The 25557-nt window shown below is 40.8% G+C and overlaps 3 protein-coding genes across 3 annotated transcripts in view; 1 reads left to right on the top strand and 2 right to left on the bottom strand.

Annotated features, from left to right (window-relative positions):
• EVA1A (eva-1 homolog A, regulator of programmed cell death) overlaps window positions 1–25557 on the top strand; it is an 814688-nt gene that overhangs the window by 511171 nt on the left and 277960 nt on the right. The gene's annotated exons all lie outside the window — the stretch shown is intronic.
• On the bottom strand, window positions 8521–10807 carry LOC136616147 (serine/threonine-protein kinase SBK1-like). Its single transcript, XM_066594201.1, has 4 exons — window positions 10790–10807; window positions 10269–10353; window positions 9501–9700; window positions 8521–9288 (listed from the first exon to the last, which is right to left on the bottom strand). The coding sequence occupies exons 1-4, from the start codon at window positions 10805–10807 to the stop codon at window positions 8521–8523; spliced, it is 1071 nt and encodes a 356-aa protein (XP_066450298.1).
• Window positions 14774–16668, bottom strand: LOC136616131 (serine/threonine-protein kinase SBK1-like). The gene is made up of 3 exons (XM_066594200.1): window positions 16551–16668; window positions 15764–15966; window positions 14774–15544 (listed from the first exon to the last, which is right to left on the bottom strand). Exons 1-3 carry the CDS (start codon window positions 16666–16668, stop codon window positions 14774–14776), a joined length of 1092 nt encoding a protein of 363 aa, XP_066450297.1.

Raw genomic sequence — 25557 nt, 5'->3', positions numbered from 1 at the left:
ACCGAAAGGACGAACTTGTGATGCGATTTTAACATTAGAAAGTCCCACTGACAATCACGTTAAAAAAACGCAGCGATATCGCAGCATTAAGAAAGACGCAAGTGTGTGGGAGCCCATAGCAGGGACATTGAGGAGTGGTCGAGGCCATCAAGCAGTAAAGATCATGTGTCCTCTTATAAACCACTAGAGGGGGACACACGTGGGTTCTGTTAAAGGGACACTTGTAGCAGTTTTTTATTGTATATCTGCAAGGAATCTCAGAATATTAAATGACTATTATAAATGAGTAGTTCATTTTGATATGATTCTTTTAAATTGCTCGCTGTATCTCCAAAACGTCCTTTTAGACTTGCTAAGAACTAGCCAAACACAACGATCACTGAATCCTATGCATTTGTATAGGCGCTTGTTTGATTTTCCTTGACATAGGCCAAAAATCAGCTTATAGGGATGAATGACCATAACTGCGATCGTTCATCCCCCATAGGCTGGCAGTACATCTTCACATGGGGACATGTAGGGCTGATCAGCAATCACTTATGTTCATTAACTGATCAACTGACAAACCTGTTCATTTAATCCTTCCAATCCCCACCCACTATTATAAAAGGGGTTTCCATTGCAGATGTAGTTATATATAATTAAAATTTGTATGTAATCAAAATTATCCCCCCTCCCTCCCCCATTGCAAGTTTGGTTTGTTTGCCAAATTTACAAACTTTCATAAGTTTGTACAAATGAACCAAATAAGAACAAGTTGAATAGCTGAACACGACTTATGACAGGGGATTTCTCTGAATTCACAAAAAAGGACTTTTAATTTCAGAGATATTTCACACCTTCATGACGTGTCTTGTTTTGGGAGAACCTTTTGCTCTTATGACACCAGCCTCCAACTGCATTCTTGAGGAATCTTAGAACCTTCCTCATAGGAAATGGCCAAAAAGCCAGTAAATATCTTGGTTTGCATGCTGTAACTGCCGCCTTCACAAAAAATATTTTTGGCTGGAGTTGGAGTTCAAGTCAGGTGACGGACAGCCACTCAATCTTCTAGAGTTGCTTCTGAAGCCGAGCCTTGTAGGCAGGACAATCTTTTCAGTGTATGCTTCATTCTTCCTCCTCCAGACCCGCTGATCTGTAGGGCCAGAAAGTTCCAGTTTTTTGTTTTTCACGATATAGAACAGAATCCTTTTTAGGTTTTGTGGTTTTAGTTACATGAACTAAGAAACAAAACTGACATTCCAGGCCCATCAGAGGTGTGTCTGGAGCAGGAAGAATGAAGCATATCATTGAAAAAAAAGAAAATAAAAACACCCTACCGACAGTGAGGAATGGCGGTGGCTCAGTGATGGACTGCATCTGCTTTGCTTCCTGTCACTGAAAAACTGCAACCTTTGGGGCACAAGATGGCTTCAGTCATGTATGTGGAGATCAGATGAGAAAATGTCATGCTTTCTGTGAGGAAGCTGAAGCATGGGCATCATTGAATCTACCAACAGAACAATGATCTGAAGCAAACAGCAAAGACCACCAAGGCTTGGTTTCAGTAGTAGTCCCGGAAGATGCTTGAGTTGCTATCAAACATCTAACTTGAGCCCCATAGAAAATCTTTGGGATGAAAAGGTGGTTACAGCGCACAACCCAAGGAATATTCGTAAACTAGAGGCCATTGTTCAAGAGAAATGGGCTAGGATTCCTTAGAAACGCTGTCATAAGCCGGTGTCCGGTTATGCTTTGTGTTTGCGGAAGGTCAGAATAGCAAAAGGTGCTTTATTAATTACAAAAGACTCTTGCAGTGAAGGGGTTAAATCTGAGACTGCAGTAATCATTAAAAGTGGCATTTTGTAGTGAATCTGGAGAAACCACTTCTGTTATGTTGGGTTACTTGGGTTCATTTTACAAACTTTCAGCTTTTTGCAAAAAAACTATTTACAGTTGTAATCCATTATTCTACAATCATTGCAAATTTTTTTTTTTGGGGGGGGGGGGGGGGGGGCTTGCAAATACTAATGTCTAGATGAACCCTCAATGTGATGGCCGGGAATCGCACCCATCAGACATTTAGGGTGTTTAAAAAAGGATAAAGCCATCAAGGTCTATTGTTGGGATACCCATTCAAGGAAAAGTGTGACTAAGAAAGTGTTTATGCCAACTAGTTTTGGGCCTTAAGGCAACTGTTGTTCCCATTTTGCTGTTCCACCCATAACTGTGTAGCTAATATAAGTAATTGTGACATGATGGGGCCACAACATCCCGCACAGATATGGTAATGAGCTGTAAACAGCTGACCATTGTCATAATGAGATCCTGTGAGCACAAGGCTAGGCGGGGAGAAGGAATAATAAGGCAGCTGAAAGTTTATTCAGAAAAGTAGTAAGACCTCTTTTAGCACTAAGATTTGAGTTGGGGGAAGTAAGAGGGTCAAAGCAAAAAAGATTAACCCTTTAGTTACTGCTCCCATCCCATTTTCATGAATTTAAGTAAATTTTCCATTGTGCTTTGCATTTTGCCCTACCCTAGTTGGGTCTAATTAGCAACCTCTTCCTCCCCTATAGCTACTCAACTGGGTAAAGATTGCAAACACTTTGGCAAAATAGTAATTTTCCCAAGCCTTCCGTTATTTTGTGATTTCAAAGCTAGATTTCCCAACCAGGGTTCCTAGGAACTCTGGGGGTTCTTCAGCCCTGGTCAGGGGGTCCCCAGAGCACAGCAACAAGATTTGTGACTTCTGCAAAAGGCAAAGTGATTTCAGTCTGGTCAAAGTACTAAACATGTCTGAGCCAAATTATAACACTGGAGGAGAATTATGGAAGCTTTACCTCCCTTACACCGAGCTTCCTTAAGACCGCTGCCAGACCAGCGTGTTACACGTCCGGAATACTTGTTTCTGATGAAAGGCGGTTGCTAAGTTATCTGCATTTGCTGGCATTGTTGCTTTCTGCAGGGTAAATGCGGACCTGTATTTGCCCAATAGAAAATGCCAATAAACGCAAATGTGTCTCTAGTGCATTCAACTTTTTTAAAGTTTTTTTTTTATGTAAGTTTTCAATATTTTTCTTTAGCATACTAGATGTTAGGCTCCCTTTTACATGGAGCAATCTGTCAGTTGCCGATGCCCAACAGGCCGTCCCAGCGCACACCGTTCCTGTGCATTAACACAGGACCGAGAATTGCTGACTGGAGTCCTTCACAGTAAGCAGGCAGCTCATAAGTGAAAGATTATTTACATGACCGATCAGTCATTCAATATGCTGCATGCAGAAACTCTGACATACGAGGAGCGAACAAAATCTCATTTATCATTAAGAGGAAATGTATGCAGTGACTGAATGCCAATCAGATTCTAGCTGGATGTGGGAATCTGACTTATCTGCCCGTGTAAAGGTGGTTTTACTTTTATCTGCTTACTATTTCGTTTTTCTGTATAAAGGAAACAGGAGGCTCTGTAACTGTTAGTTTGTTATCTACGTTCTTGTGTAACAGACTAGTATTTGTATATTACAAGCGTGCTTCTATCACTAAAACTAGCCGTTATACTCGTGTTCTGCAAGACCCATTAACAGCCTGCTACATGTGGTAATGGTCATTGACCTTGCCCAGCGTAGTTCAGGTGTAACATAAGCTGCTTGTACAGGATCTCTCCATGGCTCTATCAGAGATGTAGTCCCAGTTAGATCAACAATAACACTGATGCAAAGGAATCCAATGCAATTCAAGGATCCTTCACTGAGGGGATTCCTAAAACAACTTTAAATTAACTAAAAAGGAATAAAGGACTCAAGAACAGAAGCGAATAAATATATAATCACCGCCCGGGTCTGGATCCTACAAACATAAATGTGCTAGACAAAACCTGGATGGTAGGCTGGAGACTAAACTAGTTAGGGGCGCAACATTCTGTACAATCAATAGTCTCTGCCTCCCAGGCATTTCACACAACTCCTCAAAAGGATTATAAATTATGTATACTAAGAAAACAATAGTTACTGTATACTGCCCCACAATTAAAGCCACCTAAATTAGCACCTTAATACTAGCAGTCAATAACCCAGCTGAGCATTGTATAGTGTCTGGGTGGATCTTATCTCTGGATGACGGACATATTTACATTTGCAAATGATTCTTCATTGGCTTGAAGTCAAAGCCCATTCCTGAGCAGGACCGGTATATTATCAACTTCTACAAATCCCCATTTTAGCAGAATTTTCAATATTCTTTCTTTGGAAGTTTAAAATAGAAATCCAAGTCTACTGAAATTTTTTTTAAAGCTGTTCTCCACTTTCGACAATTTTTTTTTTCTTTTTTTTGTTGCAAGGATCCTCAAGGATAAACGAATCACGGCTATAATCTGGAGAATTTTAGCAGCAAGTGCCACTATAGGTGAAAAGTATTCCCCAGTGCCCACTATGGGTTTTGTTGTGTCATGCATGGATATCCTTAATCTGTTTGAGTTGTGGGTTACACCAGACTAAAGTATCTCTTGCTCTAGAAGACTATAGTAACTCATGAGAAAACAATTCTGCTCTTCAGCTTGGCATTATACATGGTCTCCCCTGTATGGTCTTATCTCTGAGTGTTACACAATTACATCTGCAAATGTTTTTTAAAGAAACGATAATCAAAAACGTTTAAACAAGCAAACGTCAGCGCTTATCATTCTGTTTTTAATGCAAGCAATGACTGAATGATTGTTATGCCTGCACAACATGAACGAATAGTCAATCATTAACTTGTTCAGTCCCTCTCATTCGCTTATACAGTGAAGGTGAAAGACTGAATGATTCTTATTTGAATGAGCCAATGATGTATCTGCCTGTCTAAATGGGCCGGACAAGGGCGATCGAGCTAGCGGTGACGTCACTAGCTCATTCAGACGATAATTGGATCATCAAAGGCTATTTTGTCTTTATCTTAAGCCCCATTCCTAAGCAGGACTCGGGCATTTGAATAAACCGGTATTAATTTATTTCTGTAAGCATTCTGTTACAAGGTCCTCAGTGATGATAAAATGATCACAACTGCAATCTGTACAGAAACTGAACATTTGCTTCTAAACTTCTTCCCACTGTCTCCATAGGTGAAATATAGCATTTTAGTTCCCAATATGAAGGATGTGTAATTCATGAATGTACCAGGTATTCCGTGTAAAAGGACCCTTAGGCCTCCTGTCCATGGGCATAGCGATATCCAGCAGCAGATCTCCACCGCAGGAGCCGCCGCCGGGGTGCAGGGGAGAGTTGACAGCTCTCTGCGTTGAGCCTATCTGACAGGCTCACCGCGGAGAATCGCAGCATGCTGTGATTTAAATCCTGCGAGCGGAGAAACGCTATGATTCTCCTCTTATGGACAGCGGGGCTGTGCTTTACATAGTAAGTCTATGGAAGGCGTTCATTCCATTTCCTGCGGCCGGAATATTGCTGCTGGAAACGCAGTGAAAAATCGCCCATGGACTTCTCACTCTAAAACGGTGCATTCAGATTCTAGCTGGATGTGGGAATCTGATTTATCTGCCCGTGTAAAAGCGGTTTTACTTTTATCTGCTTACTATTTCGTTTTTATGTATAAAGGGAACAGGAGGCGCTGTAACTGTTAGTTTGCTATCTGCGTTCTTGTGTAACAGACTAGTATTTGTATATTACAAGCGTGCTGCCGTCACTAAAACTAGCCGTTGTACTCGTGTTCTGCAAGACCCATTAAAAGCCTACTACATGTGGTAATGGTCATTGACCTTGCCCAGCATAGTTCAGGTGTAACGTAAGCTGCTTGTCCAGGATCTCTCCATGGCTCTAGTCAGAGATGTAGTCCCAGTTAGATCAACAATTACACTGATGCAAAGGAATCCAATGCAATTCAAGGATCCTTCACTGAGGAGATTCCTAAAACAACTTTTAATTAACTAAAAAGGAATAAAGGACGCAAGAACAGAAGCGAATAAATATATAATCACCGCCCGGGTCTGGATCCTACAAACATAAATGTGCTATACAAAACCTGGATGGTAGGCTGGAGACTAAACTAGTTAGTTAGGGGTGCAACATTCTGTACAATCAATAGTCTCTGCCTCCCAGGCATTTCACACAACTCCTCAAAGGGATTATAATGTATACTAAGAAAACAATAGTTACTGTATACTGCCCCAAAATTAAAGCCACCTAAATTAGCACCTTAATACCAGCAGTCAATAACCCAGCTGAGCATTGTATAGTGTCTGGGTGTATCTTATCTCTGGATGACGGACATATTTACATTTGCAAATGATTCTTCATTGGCTTGAAGTCAAAGCCCATTCCTGAGCAGGACCGGTACATTATCAACTTCTACAAATCCCCATTTTAGCAGAATTTTCAATATTCTTTCTTTGGAAGTTTAAAATAGAAATCCAAGTCTATTGAAATTTTTTTTAAAGCTGTTCTCCACTTTCGACAATTTTTTTTTTCTTTTTTGGTTGCAAGGATCCTCAAGGATAAACGAATCACGGCTATAATCTGGAGAATTTTAGCAGCAAGTGCCACTATAGGTGAAAAGTATTCCCCAGTGCCCACTATGGGTTTTCTTGTGTCATGCATGGATATCCTTAATCTGTTTTTGAGTTGTGGGTTACACCAGACTAAAGTACCTCTTGCTCTAGAAGACTATAGTAACTCATGAGAAAACAATTCTGCTCTTCACCTTGGCATTATACAGTCTCCCCTGTATGGTCTTATCTCTGAGTGTTACACAATTACATCTGCAAATGTTTTTTAAAGAAACGATAATCAAAAACGTTTAAACAAGCAAACGTCAGCGCTTATCATTCTGTTTTTAATGCAAGCAATGACTGAATGATTGTTATGCCTGCACAACATGAACAAATAGTCAATCATTAACTTGTTCACTTATCATTCAGTTTAAACAGCACTTGTTCAGTCCCTCATTCACTTATACAGTGAAGGTGAAAGACTGAATGATTCTTATTTGAATGAGCCAATGATGTATCTGCCTGTCTAAATGGGCGGGACCGGAGCGATCGAGCTAGCGGTGACGTCACTAGCTCATTCAAACGATAATTGGATCATCAAAGGCTATTTTGTCTTTAACTTAAGCCCCATTCCTAAGCAGGACTCGGGCATTTGAATAAACCGGGATAAAATGATCACAACTGCAATCTGTACAGAAATTGAACATTTGCTTCTAAACGTCTTCCCACTGTCTCCATAGGTGAAATATAGCATTTTAGTTCCCAATATGAAGGATGTGTAATCCATGAATGTACCAGGTGTTCAGTGTAAAAGGACCCTTAGGCCTCCTGTCCACGGGCATAGCGATATCTCGCAGCAGATCTCCACCACAGGAGCCGCCGCCGGGGTGCAGGGGAGAGCTGACAGCTCTCTGCGTTGAGCCTATCTGACAGGCTCACAGCGGAGAATCGCAGCATGCTGTGATTTAAATCCTGCGAGCGGAGAAACGCTATGATTCTCCTCTTATGGACAGCGGGGCTGTGCTTTCCATAGTAAGTCTATGGAAGGCGTTCATTCCATTTCCTGCGGCCGGAATATTGCTGCTGGAAACGCAGTGAAAAATCGCCCATGGACTTCTCACTCTAAAACGGTGCATTCAGATTCTCGCTGGATTGCAGGAGCCTAAACTATAATGGTATTCAGTGTAAATACCATCAGTTAATAATTCATTTGTCCAGTTTCTGTGGCATAAAAATCAAATGATCGGCCCATGTAAACAGATAATTGTACATTTAGTGTGAATGCATGGAGCAATCTTATTTTCATCTATAGGCACTTCCTGTTTCCACCTTGGGACAGTGCAGGCTAGGGATGTGGGGCGGCTCTTATTGTGGTGATCACCTTGTTTGAGGTTTTCCCTCTTGTACCTGATGGGGCTAGATTCCCCCCTCCCCACTTTGCTTGTCATTGGTGTTGGTTTTAGTGTTATACATGGGACTGTTTGCCCCATGTGAGCATTGCCTGGTGCCAGTTCTGATTGTGATGCTTTAAAGTTGATAGAGGACTTAACCTCACCACTGAATGCTTCCTTGGGCAGATGGTTCCATTGCTCTTGCATAAAGAACCACCATTTTATGCAGTGCTACATAGAAAATGAGGATGGGAGAGCTCTATAGTAAACCCTGATATATTTACTAAATGACGCTCACATTGATACCCTCTCTGGGTACTGTAGTCCACCTATTCTAACTTTTACTTTAGTCGCCCCAGCTTGAGCTCAGATATGACTTTCTGTGCATCAGTACCTAAACCTAAAAACAATATTCCATGTTTGGACTGACTAGTGGTAGAACGATGTTCTCCTGATATGCACCCCAGTTATAATTGGATTGTATAGATAAAATTAAAATATGAATATTTTGTTCTGCTAAAGGCAAAATTGGATAACCAATTTCATATTTTCAGATAGTTTACTCCACAAAATGTTCAAAGCAGACCTTTATTAAATTGCATTTTATTAGGGTAATTATACTATGTATGTAGTGATGGTATGCTATTCCAGAGAGTTGTCACCAACTCTGATCTAAATTATTTCCACCTCAGATCCCAAGCAAAGGTTGGTGTCATTAGGCCAATGGAGCAATGTAGACTCAGTGGAGCTGGATAGAGATTCATCGGTGGTATCTGCCACAATGATGCATTCAATATCCCCATGGTTTTCCACCACAATGTAATGATCTTCTTCTTCAATGATGATCACTTCATTGACATAATGACCCATCTCAACATCCTCCTCTTGAATAACAATTTCTAAAATTTCTTCTACTCCCCAAGGAAGGTCAATATGGCTTAGAAGAGCAGTTGAAAGTGTCCTGGTCCTGGGATCTTGGGAGAGCAGAATGTGGAAAAAATGTAGAGCATTCTGGTTGAATTCGGTGCAGTTGCTTGGAGGAGGAACGCAGTCTAGATCTCTTTGCCAGTGGACAAATCTCTGGAATAGTTCGTTGTGCATAGCTCTTTCCCATGGAAGATACCCAGTGAAAACTGTGTAGAGAAGCACACCAAGGGCCCATATGTCCACACTGGGATCCAGGATTATGCTGTCCCTGAGTTTTAATTCACAAAGCTCGGGAGCCATGTAAGGTATAATTGGTGCCATGGATGGAACCAAACTGCCAATGCCCTGAGTCAGACCAAAGTCACTCAGTTTGATGTGGTTACATTCATTGTCCATTAGTAAAACCTTGTCTGGCTTCACATCTCTATGCACCAGACCCCTACTGTGCATGTACTCCAGAGCTCCGATCAACTGCGATGCACAACGCTTCACCATCACTTCTGGGATTCCGACCTAGAAAAGAAAGGGACACCGTTAGAAATGTGCTCTACTTGAATTTAAAATAGTCTATAAATGTATCAGATCTGGAGTATTTAAGCAAATCTAGCACATCTAAAACATCCTTGTGCATGTTCTTTCAGAATATTTATCAAAAATACATTTCCTATATGGCTTAATATCCAAATTTCATTCATTACTTGACAATTTGATGTTGAAATACTTACACCATCCTGAATTAGAGAATGGAGGGATCCTGCAGGAGCCAATTCCTGGCTCAGAATGTGATGTTCCATGGAATTCCTAAAGGAGGGGTAAGTGAATATGATGCCTTCATAACATGACAAACAGGTGGACACGCGTAATTCATCGATGAAAGCTTCCAACTTTGTTCGGTCCTTCATCAATTTCAGGGCAACAATGTCTCCTGGTTAGATATAAATGCTAACATTAAAAGAAAAACCTCAAATGCAATGCAGGAATTGATGAATACATTCTAATTAATCATCTTAAAGAGTTTCTCAGTTTTGGAAAATATTTGTGAGAAGGGTTCCTTGGAAGTAAGTTCATCACAAAGTATGCTAATGCTGAGATCTCACTGATTACCTATTGTCTATCTTTTGTCAATGTTCTAATCCTTGGCCAATAAGTAAAGATGCTGAACAGATGACCCCTCGATTTAATTCCGAATGTAATAATTAGGTATATTTTTTTTTATCCAAAAAACTCCCATGAAGGTGTTCTCTGTTTAAAAAGCAATAATATACCCTATTAAACAAATTTTACGTAATCGAGAAATTTACCCTGTTCAGAATCCCCATTTACCGCTGTTTTAAACCGCATTGACCATACAACTCATGGATCACATAGAATGTCTTAAGCTTTTCATTCTAACTATTTAAACATTTCTTAAGGTAATAAGCATTTAGCACAGTAACCATTCTGAGTTAGATCATTCAATGAATATGATTAGTATTTTTGATGGCGGGGCTTACCTGTTTTCATCTCACGAGCCATGAGAACTTGACCATAGGTCCCCTGGCCAAGAGGTTTCAAGACTTGGAAATCACTTTCACCAATCTTCTGAATCTCAAATTCTGCAGTCCCTTCCATTGCTGCTTAGAAGATACACTCTTTTGAAGACACTGTCACACAAAATACATGATTAGTGCTATGGAATATGTAGGCATTATATAAATGAATAGCAAAGGGTAATTACAGGAATATATGAAACATAACCTGACACTTTGAAGATCAAACTACAAAATATAATACTGAGGATCTCAAATGGCACAGTATGCTTTGAATTAATAAAACGCAAAATGGATTTTCTTAAAAGTTGGCAAAAGGTGGAAACCTAGTATAAATAGAAACGTACCCGGGTAATGAAGATTCGCTTGTGTTCTATGGAGAATGTGGTGTTCTGGGTGGCAAGAGCTTGAGTCTCTCAATCAGTTTGTATAACAGCCGGGCTCTGTGCAGAAAACAGCTGTATGCAGAAGACAAGTGGTGACACCTCGCTTGTCTTCTGCATCCTCCGCTCACAGCGCTCAGCTGTAGAACAGCCGGGCACTGGAGCGGGGGAACAGCTGTATGCAGAAGACAAGTGGGGACACCCCGCTTGTCCTCTACATCCTCCGCTCACAGCGCTCAGCTGTATAACAGCCGGGCACTGGAGCTGGGGAACAGCTGTATGCAGAAGACAAGCAGGGACACACCACTTGTCTTCTGCAGCCTCTGCTGGCAGCGCAAGGTGATCGCCAGCAAATTCTCATTCATCGTTCAGTGGCAATGCATGCAGCGACAGACAATCATTCAGATTCTAGCTGGATGTGGTAATCTGAATCCGTTATCCGCCCAAGTAAAATTGGTCTTTATTTCTTTAAACCTATTTTGTTTATATATAAAGGAAACCACAGGAGGCGCTGTAACTGTATATCTGTTAGTGTACTCTCCACATTCTTGTGTAGCAGACTTGTATATTACAAGCGTACTTCCATCACTAGGACTAGCCGTTGTACTTGTGTTCTGCTGCTGTAATAAATGTGGTCCAATTGTTATGAGATACAATAATTTCCCTTGGTGCCCCCAATAAACTCCAGTCAGAAACTGACTAATGAGGAAGGATTTACTTCCGTAAGACCCATTACAACCCTAGCAAATGTGGTAATGGTGGTTGACCTTGCCCAGCTTAGTTCAGGTGTAACATCAGAAAAGATGATGATCTCTGGGAGCTTCCATACTTTATTATACAATGTGCTCAGTACATCCTGGCTACTAGGCGCTCATGGTGACGCATTTCCATCTATTTGAGATCTTGATCACCTCATCCCCACAATGCTGTGCGTGTCTTTAAAACCCATCATCAATTCCACTTCACCTGATGTTTAACCCCTTATCTCTATGATCAGTAGTCTGTACCTCCCAGGCATTTCACAACTCAAAGGGATTATAATGTCTAATAAGAAAACCATAGCTACAGCATACTGCCCCAAGAGTTGGATGTTCTCTAAATTAAAGCCACTTGGCCCCTTAATATCAGGTCTATGTAGTCTTAAAGGGGTGGTCTCGCGGCAGCAAGTGGGGTTATACACTTCTGTATGGCCATATTAATGCACTTTGTAATGTACATCGTGCATTAAATATGAGCCATACAGAAGTTATTCACTAACCTGCTCCGTTGCTAGCGCCCCCATCTAATTCTGATGTCATCTTGCTTTTTTAGACGCGCTTGCGCTGTGCGGTCTTCTTCCTGGTGAATGGGGCCGTTCGTGCCGGAGAGCTCGTCCTCGTAGCTCCGCCCCGTCACGTGTGCCGATTCCAGCCAATCAGGAGGCTGGAATCTGCAATGGACCGCACAGAGCCCACGGTGCACCATGGGAGAAGACCCGCGGTGCATCGTGGGTGAAGATCCCAGCGGCCATCTTGGTAAAGGAAGAAGGAAGATGTCGCAGAGCGGGGATTCGGGTAAGTAATAAATTTTTTTTTTTTTAACACATCCTTTGGGGGTGTCCTGCGCCGAACGGAGGGGGGGGGGGGGGCCTATGGAAAAAAAAAGTTTCGGCGCGGGATAACCCCTTTAATACTAGCAGTTCATTATCAAGCTGAGCATTGTATAGTGTCTGGGTGGATCTTATCTCTGGGTGTCAGATATTTACATTTGCAAATGATTCTTCTCTGGGTTGAAGTCAAATATTGTACTGAGCAGGACCGGTACATTGTCCACTTCTACAAATCCCCATTATAGTAGAATTTTTATTCTTTCTTTGGAAGCTTAAAATAGAAATCCAAGTCTATTGACTTTTTTAAGGCATTGTCCACTTTGGAAAAATCCTTATTGTTGCAAGGATCCTGAAGGATGAACTAATCATAGCTGTAATCTGGCAAAATCTAGCAGCAAGTGCCACTATAGGGGAAACAAAAGTGTTCCACAGTGCCCAGTGAATACTATGGGTTTACTTGTGTCATGCATGGATGTACTTCATCTGTTTGAGTTGTGGGTCATACCAGACTAAAAAGTATCACTTGTTATAGAAGACTATAGTAACTCATGAGAGAACAATTCTGCTCTTCAGCTTGGCATTATACAGTCTCCCCTGTATTGTCTTATCTCTGACTGTTACACAATTATATCTGCAAATGATTTTTGAAGACATGATTAGAATTATAAAAAAAATGTTCAAACAAGCGAAAGTCAGCACTTGTCATTCCATTTTAATGCAAACGATGACTGACTGATTGACTATTCGTTCCTCGTTCATGTTGTGCAGGCATGACAATCATTGACTTGTTCACTTATCATTCGGTTTAAGCAGCGCTCGTTCAGTCCCTCTCATTCGCTTATACAGTGAATTTGAAAGACTGAATAATTCTCATTTGAATGAGCCAATGATGTATCTGCCTGTCTAAATGGGCCGGACAAGGGCGATCGAGCTAGCGGTGATATCAATAGCTCGTTCAAACGATAATTGGGATGATCAAAGGCTATTTTGTCTTTATCTTAAGCCCCATTCCTAAGCAGGACTCGGGCATTTGAATAAACTGATATTGATTTATTTCTGTGCACTTTTCTGTAAGCTTTTTGTTACAAGGTCCTCAGTGATGATAAAATGATCACAACTGTAATCTGTACAGAAACTGAACACTTGCTGCTAACCTTCTTCCCACTGTCTCCATAGGTGAAATATAGCATTACATAGTACCCAATATGAAGGATGTGTAATTCATGAATGTACCAGGTATTCGGTGTAAAAGGACCCTTAGGCCTCCTGTTCACGGATGCAGCGATTAGCGATATCCCACGACAGATCGCCGCCGCTGGGGAGCAGGGAAGAGCTGACAGCTCTCTGCACTGAGCCTACCTGACAGATGGGCTCACCACGGCAAATCGCAGCATGCTGCGATTTAAATCCCACAAAAAGAGAATCCCTATGATTCTCCCTCATAGACAGCGGGGCTGTGCTATCCATAATAAGTCCATGGAAAGTGTTCACTACATTTCCCACAACCGGATTATTACCTCGGGAAATGCAGTGAAAAATCGCCAATAGAGAGGGGGCCTAAGAGCTCCTCGCTCCAGAATGGTGGATCATTCTCGCTGCATTGCAGGAACCTAAACGATAATGGGTATTCGGTGTAAATGCCGTCAGTGAATGATTCATTTGTCCACTTTCTGTGGGCATAAAAATCAAATGATCGGCCTATGTAAACAGATAATTGTACGTTTAGTGTGAATGGATGGAGCAATCTTATTTTCATCTATAGGCACTTCCTGTTTCTACCTTGGACAGTGCAGGCAGCCCAGGTTAAGGTTGTGGGGCTGCTCTTATTGGGGTGATCACCCTGCTTAAGAGGTGTTCCCTCTTGTAGCTGATAGGGCTAGATTCCCCCCTCCCCACTTTGCTTGTGATTGGTATTGGTTATAGTGTCATACATGGGACTGTCCCATGTGAACATTGCCTTGCGTCAGTTCGGACTGTGGGGCTTTAAAGCTGATGGCAGACCTAACCTCACCACTGACTGCTTCCTTAGGCAGAGTTCCAGAGTCTCATTGCTTTAGAGTGCTGCATAAAAAGTGCTGATGGGAGAGATCTCACTAGTAAGCCCTCATATATTTATTAAATGACGCTCCCTTTGATGCCCTCTCTGGGTACTATAGTCCACCCCTTCAAGTTTTTTCTTTTATTGCCCCAGCTTAAGCTCAGATATGACTTTGTGCATCAGTACCTAAACCTAAAAACAATATTCCATGTTCGGACTGACTAGTGGTAGAACGATGTTCACCTGATATGCACCCCAGTTATATTTGAATTGTATAAATAAAATTAAAATATGAATCTTTGGTTATCCAATTTTGCATTTGGCAGAAAAAAATTTATATTTTCAGATGATAAAGAAAAATGTTCAAAGCAGGCATTTAATAAATTGTGTTTTATTATGGTAATTATACTATGCATGTAGTGATGGTATGCTATTCCAGAGAGTTGTCACCAACTCTGATCTAAACTATTTCCACCTCAGATCCCAAGCAAAAGTTGGTGTCATTAGGCCAATGGAGCAATGTAGACTCGGTGGAGCTGGATAGAGATTCATCGGTGGTATCTGCCACAATGATGCATTCAATATCCCCGTGGTTTTCCACCACAATGTAATGCTCCTCTTCTTCAATGATGATCACTTCATTGACATAATGACCCATCTCAACATCCTCCTCTTGAATAACAATTTCTGCAATTTCCTCTACTCCCCATGGAAGGTCAATATGATTTAGGAGAGCAGTTGAAATTGTCCTGGTCCTGGGATCTTGGGAGAGCAGAATGTGGAAAAAATGTAGAGCATTCTGGTTGAATTCGGTCCAGTTGCTTGGAAGTGGAATGCAGTCTAGATCTCTTTGCCAGTGGACAAATCTCTGGAATAGTTCATCGTTGTGCATAGCTCTTTCCCATGGAAGATACCCAGTGAAAACTGTGTAGAGAAGCACACCAAGGGCCCATATGTCCACACTGGGATCCAGGATTATGCTTTCTCCGGGTTTTATTTCACAGAGCTCTGGAGCCATGTAGGGTATAATGGGTGCCATGAATGGAACCAGACTGCCAACGATCTGAGTCAGACCAAAGTCACTCAGTTTGATGTGGTGACATTCATTGTCCATTAGCAAGACATTATCTGGTTTCACATCTCTATGCACCAGACCCCTACTGTGCATGTACTCCAGAGCTCCGATCAACTGCAATGCACAACGCTTCACCATCACTTCTGGGATACCGACCTAGAAAAGTAAGGGAGATCATTAGATATGTGCTCTACTTGAATTGAAAATGGTCTATGAATTTATCAGATCTGGAGTATTTTAGCAAAGCTAGGACATATAAAAGTCTCTAGAAATATTAAACATTGTGCATGTTCTTTCAGAATAATTATCATTTCCAATATGGCTTAATATCCAAATTCCATTTATTACTTGACAATTTGATATTGAAATACTTACACCGTCCTGAATTAGAGAATGGAGGGATCCTGCAGGAGCCAATTCCTGGGTCAGAATATAATGGTCCATGGAATCCCTAAAGGAGGGGTAAGTGAATATGATGCCTTCATAACTTGATAAATAGGTGGACACGCGTAATTCATCGATGAAAGCTTCCAACTTTGTTCGGTCCTTCTTCATCAATTTCAGGGCAACAATGTTTCCTGGTTAGATATAAATGCAAACCCTTAAAATGTAAAAAACCACACAAATGCAATGCAGGAAATGGCCAATACATTTTGAATAATAGTCTTAAAAGGTTTCTCCGTTGAAGAAAATGTTTAGAAGGGTTCCTTGGAAGAAAGTACATCACAAAGTATGCTAATGCTGAGATCTCGCTGATCGACAATAGGCAATACTTGTCAATGTTCTAATCTCTGGCCAATAAGTAAAAATGCTGAACAGATGACCCCTCAATTAAGAATTCCATAATGAGGAACATACAGATTTTTATATATTTTTTTTTGTAAGCCAGAATACTCCCATAAAGGTGTTGTCTGGTTAAAAAGAAATCATATACCCTATTAGATAAATGCTACAGAATAGAAAAATTTACCCTGTTCAGAATCCCATTTACTGTGGTTTCGAATCCCATTGACCATACAATTAATGGATCACATAGAATGTTTTCTTAAGCTTTTCATGTTAACTCTTTAAATATTTTTGAGGTAATAAGCATTTAGCATGGTAACCATTCTGAGCTACATTATTAAATGTATATGATTAACATTTTTGATGGTGGGCTTACCTGTTTTCATCTCACGAGCCATGAGAACTTGACCATAGGTCCCCTGGCCAAGATGTTGCAAGACTTGGAAATCACTTTCACCAATCTTCTGAATCTCAAATTCTGCAGTCCCTTCCATTGCTGGTTAGAAGATATACTCTTTTGAAGATGCTGTCGCACAAACATACATGGGCATTATATAAATGAGCATCAAAAGGTAATTACAAAAATATAAGAAACATAAAACATGACAATTTGAAGCTCAAACTACAAAACATAATATTGAGGATCTTAAATGGAACAGTAGGCTTCCATTTTGTGTGTTTAATAAATCATATTTTTAAAAGTTGGCCAAAAGTTGGAAACCTAGTATGGATAGAAACATACCTTGGCAATGAAGATCCGCTTGTGTTCTATGGAGAATGTGGTGTTCTGGGTGGCAAGAGCTTGAGTGTCTCAATCCACAAGGTAAACTCTTGAGGAGTTTTAGGAGATCCAGTGCTCAAGAAGTGACTGTAGTCCAAGAGGTCCAACTGTCTTTTATGGCCAAGAGCTTGAGGTCCCTCCTCTTTCTAAGACCATGGAAATTAATGCTCCTCTAGTCATATGCAAATGAAGATTTCACCTGCAAGTTGACCTTTTTAGAAAGGTTTTGTTGTGACTGGACATTATGACTTGCTTAGGTGAGGAGGAATACTAGGGAGAAGTCAAGGTTTTCTTGGCATCTGTTTGCCATTTTCTAATATATTCAAGACATTTGGTGGCTTTATACATACTATCGCCCCCCCCCCCTCTACCCTAAGTTGTGGGGGCAAATTTTGCTTCTATGTAAGGTATATGGATTTCTCTTTTATAGCCATTTCAAAATCATCTTTAATTTAGTTTGTGCCTCATGCCATATCTATTACAAGAAAGCTCATACAGGCAACTGAAGAGAGATGAACTTTCAGTTATATGCAAGGTCTTACTGGACTGTATTGAGTCTGAGAACAACTTATCCAGAAACTCCATCCTCCAATAACATGTCTATTGGTAAAAAGGTTTTCAAGTTTAATGTAAAAAAAAAGAAGCTTAAAGGGGTTGTACCAGAATATCAAGTTATCCCTTAAATGCAGGATAAGGGATAACTATGATTGGAGAGGCACTTGCTTCTGAGACCCCCGTGGATCTGGAGAATGGGCCTCCCATGTCCCAATTTACTATTTCTGTAGGGATCGCTTCTCCCCTGCAGTGACATAGCTCTGAATGGAGCACTGACTGAACATGCTGCATGTTCAGTGCGTCGTTAATTTCAATAGTGTGATGGAAATACCCGACTGGGTGTGCAATGTGGGTACTTGGCAGCCCTATTGAAAGCAAATGGAGCTTGTGCGACAAGCTTTCCATTCAGTCTTCTCATTGTTTGCAGGGGACACAGTAAACCCTGCAGTGAGAAGAGTGTGGAATATGGGACCCCTATTCTTGAGATTGGCTAGGGTTTCAGCAATGAGACTTCCACCGATCAAGTTTATACCTTTTTATGCTGTGAATAGTGAATAACTTGTTCTGATACAACCCGTTTTGAGGGTACTTTATATGAAACAATTGCCCAAATTCTCACTGGAATCAGTGAATTCGGGTGATTGATCATCTTGTGTACTTGCCGCCTCTCACAGGGCACCAAGCAAGAAATCGCTCTTGTCGGAGTCCTCTTTTTAGCAAAACGATATACCAAGTGTTTATCAGCCCTTGTAAACAAGAGTCACTCCGTGTTTCAATGACTTACTTTCTGTGAATAGCGGAGGGTGGGCTGGCCGGTTGGGACAATCCTGGCCCACACCACCTCCATTTACTTGAATGATTATTGCTACTATACAAGCTTGGCAGTCTGCCCATGTAAAGAGTTTGTCTCTCTAAGGATGACAAGTTCTACAACTTTCTACTCCTATTTTATAAGTACATCTTCACATGGGGACATGTAGGGCTGATCAGCAATCACTTTTATGTTCACAAACTGATCAACTGACAAACCTGTTTATTTAATCCTTCCAATCCCCACCCACTATTATAAAAGGGTTTCCATTGCAGATGTAGTTCTATATAATCAACATTTGTATGTAATCAAAATTATTCACCCCCATTGCAAGTTCGGTTTGTTTGCCAAATTTACAAACTTTCAGCAGTTTGTACAAATGAACCAAATAAGAACAAGTTGAATAGCTGAACACGACTTATGACGGGATTTCTCTGAATTCACAAAAAAGGACTTTTAATTTCAGAGATATTCCGAGATATTTCACACCTTCATGTTTTGGGAGAACCTTTTGCTCTTATGACACCAGCCTCTAACTGCATTCTTGAGGAATCTTAGAACCTTCCTCATAGAAAATGGCCAAAAGCCAGTAAAAATCTTGGTTTGCATGCTGCAACTGCCGCCTTCAACTCCAGCCAAAAATATTTTTTATGGAGTTCAAGTCATGTGACGGACAGCCACTCAATCTTCTAGAGTTGCTTCTGAAGCCCAGCCTTGTAGGCAGGACAATCTTTTCAGTGTATGCTTCATTCTTCCTCCTCCAGACCCGCTGATCTGTAGGGCCAGAAAGTTCCAGTTTTTTGTTTTTCACGATATAGAACAGAATCCTTTTTAGGTTTTGTGTTTTTAGTTACATGAATTAAGAAACAAAACTGACATTCCAGGCCCATCAGAGGTGTGTCTGGAGCAGGAAGAATGAAACATATACTGGAAAAAAAGAAAAAAACACCCTACCGACAGTGAGGAATGGCGGTGGCTCAGTGATGGACTGCATCTGCTTTGCTTCCTGTCACTGAAAAACTGCAACCTTTGGGGCACAAGATGGCTTCAGTCATGTATGTGGAGATCAGATGAGAAAATGTCATGCTTTCTGTGGGAAAGCTGAAGCATGGGCATCATTGAATCTACCAACAGAACAATGATCTGAAGCAAACAGCAAAGACCAAGGCTTGGTTTCAGTAGTAGTCCCGAAAGATGCTTGAGTTGCCATCAGAAGTGTAACTTGAGCCCCATAGAAAATCTTTGGGATGAAAAGGTGGTTACAGCGCACAACCCAAGGAATATTCGTAAACTAGAGGCCATTGTTCAAGAGAAATGGGCTAGGATTCCTTAGAAACGCTGTCATAAGTCGGTGTCCAGTTATGCTTTGTGTTTGCGGCAGGTCAGAACAGCGAAAGGTGCTTTATTAATTACAAAAGACTCTTGTAGTGAAGGGGTTAAATCTGAGACTGCAGTAATCATTAAAAGTGGCATTTTGTAGTGAATCTGGAGAAACCACTTCTGTTATGTTGGGTAACTTGGGTTCATTTTACAAACTTTCAGCTTTTTGCAAAAAAAACAATTTACAGTTGTAATCAATTATTCTACAATCATTGCAATTTTTTTATTTTTTTGGGGGGGGCTTACAAATACTGATGTCTAGATGAACCCTCAATGTGATGGCTGGGAATCGCACCCATCAGACATTTAGGGTATTTACTAGGGATAAAGCCATCAAGGTCTATTGTTGGGATACCCATTCAAGGAGAAGTGTGACTAAGAAAATGTTTATGCCAACTAGTTTTGGGCCTTCAGGCAACTGTTGTTCCCATTTTGTTGTTCCACCCATAACTGTGTAGCTAATATAAGTAATTGTAACATGATGGGGCCACAACATCCCGCACAGATAGCATAATGAGCTGTAAACAGCTGACCATTGTAATAATGAGATCCTGTGAGCACAAGGCTAGGCGGGGAGAAGGGAATAATAAGGCTGCTGAAAGTTTATTCAGAAAAGTAGACCTCTTTGCACTAAGATTTGAGTTGGGGGAAGTAAGAGGGTCAAAGCAAAAAAGATTAACCCTTTAGTTACTGCTCCCATCCCATTTTCATGAATTTAAGTAAATTTTCCATTGTGCTTTGCATTTTGCCCTACCCTAGTTGGGTCTAATTAGCAACCTCTTCCTCCCCTATAGCTACTCAACTGGGTAAAGATTGCAAACACTTTGGCAAAAAAGTAATTTTCCCAAGCCTTCCGTTATTTTGTGATTTCAAAGCTAGATTTCCCAACCAGGGTTCCTAGGAACTCTGGGGGTTCTTCAGCCCTGATCAGGGGGTCCCCAGAGCACAGCAACAAGACTTGTGACTTCTGCAAAAGGCAAAGTGATTTCAGTCTGGTCAAAGTACTAAACATGTCTGAGCCAAATGATAACACTGGAGAAGAATCATGGAAGCTTTACCTGCCCCTACACCGAGCTTCCTTAAGACCGCTGTCAGACCAGCGTGTTACACGTCCGGAATACTTGTTTCTGATGAAATGCGGTTGCTAAGTTATCTGCATTTGCTGGCATTGTTGCTTTCTGCAGGGTAAATGCGGACCTGTATTTGCCCAATAGAAAATGCCAATAAACACAAATGTCTCTCTAGTGCATTCAACTTTTTTAAAGTTTTTTTTATGTAAGTTTTCAATGTTTTTCTTTAGTATACTAGATGTTAGGCTCCCTTTTACATGGGGCAATCTGTCAGATGCCGATGCCCAACAGGCCGTCCCAGCGCACACCGTTCCTGTGCATTAACACAGGACCGAGAATTGCTGACTGGAGTCATTCACAGTAAGCAGGCAGCTCATAAGTGAAATATTTACATGACCGATCAGTCATTCAATATTCTGCATGCAGAAACTCAATGACATACGATAAGCGAACAAAATCTCATTTCTCATTCAGTGGAAATGCATGCAGTGACTGAATGCCAATCAGATTCTAGCTGGATGTGGGAATCTGATTTATCTGCCCGTGTAAAGGTGGTTTTACTTTTATCTGCTTACTATTTCGTTTTTATGTATAAAGGAAACAGGAGGCTCTGTAACTGTATCCGTTAGTTTGCTGTCTACGTTCTTGTGTAACAGACTAGTATTTGTATATTACAAGCATGATTCTATCACTAGAATTAGCCGTTCTACTCGTGTTCTACAGCTGTAAGAAATGTGGTCCAATTGTTAGAGAAGATGTAAAAATAATATCCCTTGGTGTCCCCAAAAAACTGCAGTCTGAAACTGACTAATGAGGAAGGATTTGCTTCTGCAAGACCCCTTACAAGTCTAATAAATGTGGTAATGGTGGTTGACCTTGCCCAGCGTAGTTCAGGTGTAACATAAGCTGCTTGTACAGGATCTCTCCATGGCTCTAGTCAGAGATGTAGTCCCAGTTAGATCAACAATAACACTGATGCAAAGGAATCCAATGCAATTCAAGGATCCTTCACTGAGGGGATTCCTAAAACAACTTTTAATTAACTAAAAAGGAATAAAGGACTCAAGAACAGAAGCGAATAAATATATAATCACCGCCCGGGTCTGGATCCTACAAACATAAATGTGCTATACAAAACCTGGATGGTAGGCTGGAGACTAAACTAGTTAGTTAGGGGTGCAGCATTCTGTACAATCAGTAGTCTCTGCCTCCCAGGCATGTCACACAACTCAAAGGGATTATAATGTATACTAAGAAAACAATAGTTACTGTATACTGCCCCAAAATTAAAGCCACCTAAATTAGCACCTTAATACTAGCAGTCAATAACCCAGCTGAGCATTGTATAATGTCTGGGTGGATCTTATCTCTGGATGACGGACATATTTACATTTGCAAATGATTCTTCATTGGCTTGAAGTCAAAGCCCATTCCTGAGCAGGACCGGTACATTATCAACTTCTACAAATCCCCATTTTAGCAGAATTTTCAATATTCTTTCTTTGGAAGTTTAAAATAGAAGTCCAAGTCTGTTGAAATTTTTTTTTAAAGCTGTTCTCCACTTTCGACAATTTTTTTTTTTCTTTTTTTGTTGCAAGGATCCTCAAGGATAAACGAATCACGGCTATAATCTGGAGAATTTTAGCAGCAAGTGCCACTATAGGTGAAAAGTATTCCCCAGTGCCCACTATGGGTTTTCTTGTGTCATGCATGGATATCCTTAATCTGTTTGAGTTGTGGGTTACACCAGACTAAAGTGCCTCTTGTTCTAGAAGACTATAGTAACTCATGAGAAAACAATTCTGCAGTTCTTTCATTCAATTTGGCATGATATTCTCCCCTATATTGTCTTATCTCTGAATGCTAGACAATTGCAAATCATTTCTTCATAGGAGCTTTAGACTAAATGATTATAATTATCATTCAAAAAATGTTCAAACGCGCTAAAGTCAGTGATTAGTCGTTCCATTATTTAAATGCAAGCCAATGATCAAAAGATGATCGTGGACTATTCATTCATCGTTCATGTTGTGTAGGCAGAAAAATCATTGCTGACTTGTTTGGCTGAAGCAGCGCTCATTCCGTCCCTCTTATTCGCTTAGGAAGTGAACTTGAAAGACTGATTCTTGTTTAAATGAGCCAATGATTAGAGATGAGCGCGCGTACTCGGAAAAGCACTACTCGCTCGAGTAATGTGCTTTATCCGAGTATCGCTGTGCTCGTTCCTGAAGATTCAGGTGCCGGCGCGGAGCGGGGAGCTGCAGGGGAGAGCGGGGAGGAACGGAGGGGAGATCTTTCTCTCCCTTTCTCCCGCTCTGCCCCGCTCCCCGCTGCGACTCACCTGTCAGCCGCAGCGGCACCCGAATCTTCAGGGACGAGCACAGCGATACTCGGATAAAGCACATTAGTCGAGCGAGTAGTGCTTTTCCGAGTGCGCTCGCTCATCTCTACCAATGATGTATTTGCCCATCTAAATGGCCGGGACCTGAGCGATCGAGCTAGCAATGACGTCACTAGTCATTTATCGCTTGAAGTTAAGCCCCATCCCTAAGCAGGCCAAATACAGGAATATACATCAATATCTGTTTATACAAATTTTTTTTTTCATGTAATAAGTAGCTTTAATTTTCAAAAAAAAAAATTATATAATTTTTATTTTTTTAATCGAAACACTTAATTCTCACTCTTCTGTAACAAGGTCCTCACTGATAAAATTATTGCATCTGTAAACTGGGAAGAAATTTAGCAAGTGTTCAATTTCTGAACAGTGCCTCCACAGGTGAAGTAAAGCATTACATGGTCCCTATTATAAAGGATGTGCAATTAATGAATGCACCAGATGTTCAGTGTAAGATGACCCTTAGAGTGCTGCTCACTCTAGAACTGTGGATCATTAAAATCCCTCGCTGAATGGCAGGAATCTACGCGATAATGGTAATCTGTATAAATGCCATCAGTGAATGGTGAGCGATCATTTGTCCAGTTTCTGTAGGCATAAAAATCAAATGATCAGTCTATGTAAACAGGTAATCTTACATATAGTGTGAATTGAGGTGAATGGATAGCGTAATCCTATTTCCATCTATTTATGGCCCAGGTTGAGGATGCAGGGCTGCAATTATTGGAGTGATACTTAAGGAAGGGGTTTTCCCTCTTGTAGCTGATGGGGCTAGATTCCCCACTTCTCACTTTGCTTGTGATTTGGTATTGGTTTTTGTGTTCTACATGGGACTAACTGATGGTTTTCGTCCCATGTGAACATTGCCTTGTGTCAGTTCTGAGTGTGGCGCTTTAATGCTCATAGCGGATGTAACCTCACCATTGATGGCCGCCTTAGGCAGAGAGTTCCAGAGTCTCACTGCTCTTACATAGAGGTCCACCACCTATGTTGTATAGCAACCTTTCTACATCTAAAAATGCCCCTTTTTACAGTGCGGCTTAAATAGTGGTGATGGGAGAAATCTCCATAGTAAGCCCTGATATATTTATTAAATGATGCTCACTTTGATACCCTCGCTGGGTGCTGTAGTCCACCCATTAAAATTTTTACTTTAGCTGCCCCAGCTTGAGCTCAGATATGAGCATCAGTACCAAAACCTAAAAACAATATTCCATGTTTGGACTGACTAGTGGTAGAACTATGTTCCCCTGATATGCACTCCAGTTATATTTGAATTGCATAGATAAAATGTAAAACAAATATGAATCTTTTCATATGCTTTGCTGAAAGCAAAAATGAATAACCAATTTTAATATTTTTGAATTTACTCACAAAAAAATGTTCATAGTAGACCTTTTTAAATTGCATTTTATTGAAGTAAATTTATTATGCATCTAGTGATGTTATCCAGAGTTGTCACCAACTCTGTTCTAAATTATTTCCACCTCAGATCACAAGCAAAGATTGGTGTCATTAGGCAAATGGAGGAATGTGGACTCAGTGGAGCTGGGTAGAGATTCATCGGTGGTATCTGCCACAATGATGCATTCAATATCCCCATGGTTTTCCACCACAATGAAAGGCTCCTCCTCTTCAATGATGATCACTTCATTGACATAATGAACCATCTCAACATCCTCCTCTTGAATAACAATTTCTACAATTTCTTCCACTCTCCATGGAAGGTCAATATGACTTAGAAGAGCAGTTGAAAGTGTTCTAGGTCTCTTTGCCAGCTGATATCTCTGGAATAGTTAATCGTTGTGCATAGCTCTTTTCCATGGAAGATATCTACTGAAAACTGTGTATAGAAGCACACCAAGGGCCCATATGTCAACACTGGGATTCAATATTATGCTTTCTCCTGGTTTCAATTCACAGATCTCTGGAGCCATGTAAGGTATAATGGGAGCCATGGATGGAACCAGACTGCCAACGATCTGAGTCAGACCAAAGTCACTTAGTTTGATGTGGTATCAGTCATTGTCCATTAGTAGGACATTATCTGGTTTCACATCTCTATGTACCAGACCCCTACTGTGCATGTACTCCAGAGCTCCCATTAACTGCACTGCACAACACTTCACCATCACTTCTGGGATTATGACCTAGAAAAGTAAGGGAGGTCATTAGATATGTGCTTTACATGAATTAAAAATGGTCTATGAATTTATCAGATCAGGTATATTTAAGCAATTTTAGCACCTCTAAAACCTCTCTAGAAATGAGAGAATCCTTCTGCATTTCTTTCAGAATTATCAAAAATAAACTTCCAACATGGCTCAATATCGAAATTCCATTTATGTGACAATTTTGATATTGAAATACTTACACCATCCTGAATTA

The sequence above is a fragment of the Eleutherodactylus coqui genome, chromosome 1 (genome assembly GCF_035609145.1).
Source record: "Eleutherodactylus coqui strain aEleCoq1 chromosome 1, aEleCoq1.hap1, whole genome shotgun sequence".
In the NCBI taxonomy this organism is placed as follows: Eukaryota; Metazoa; Chordata; class Amphibia; order Anura; family Eleutherodactylidae; genus Eleutherodactylus; species Eleutherodactylus coqui.
This window is presented reverse-complemented; position numbering and strand designations above follow the sequence as displayed.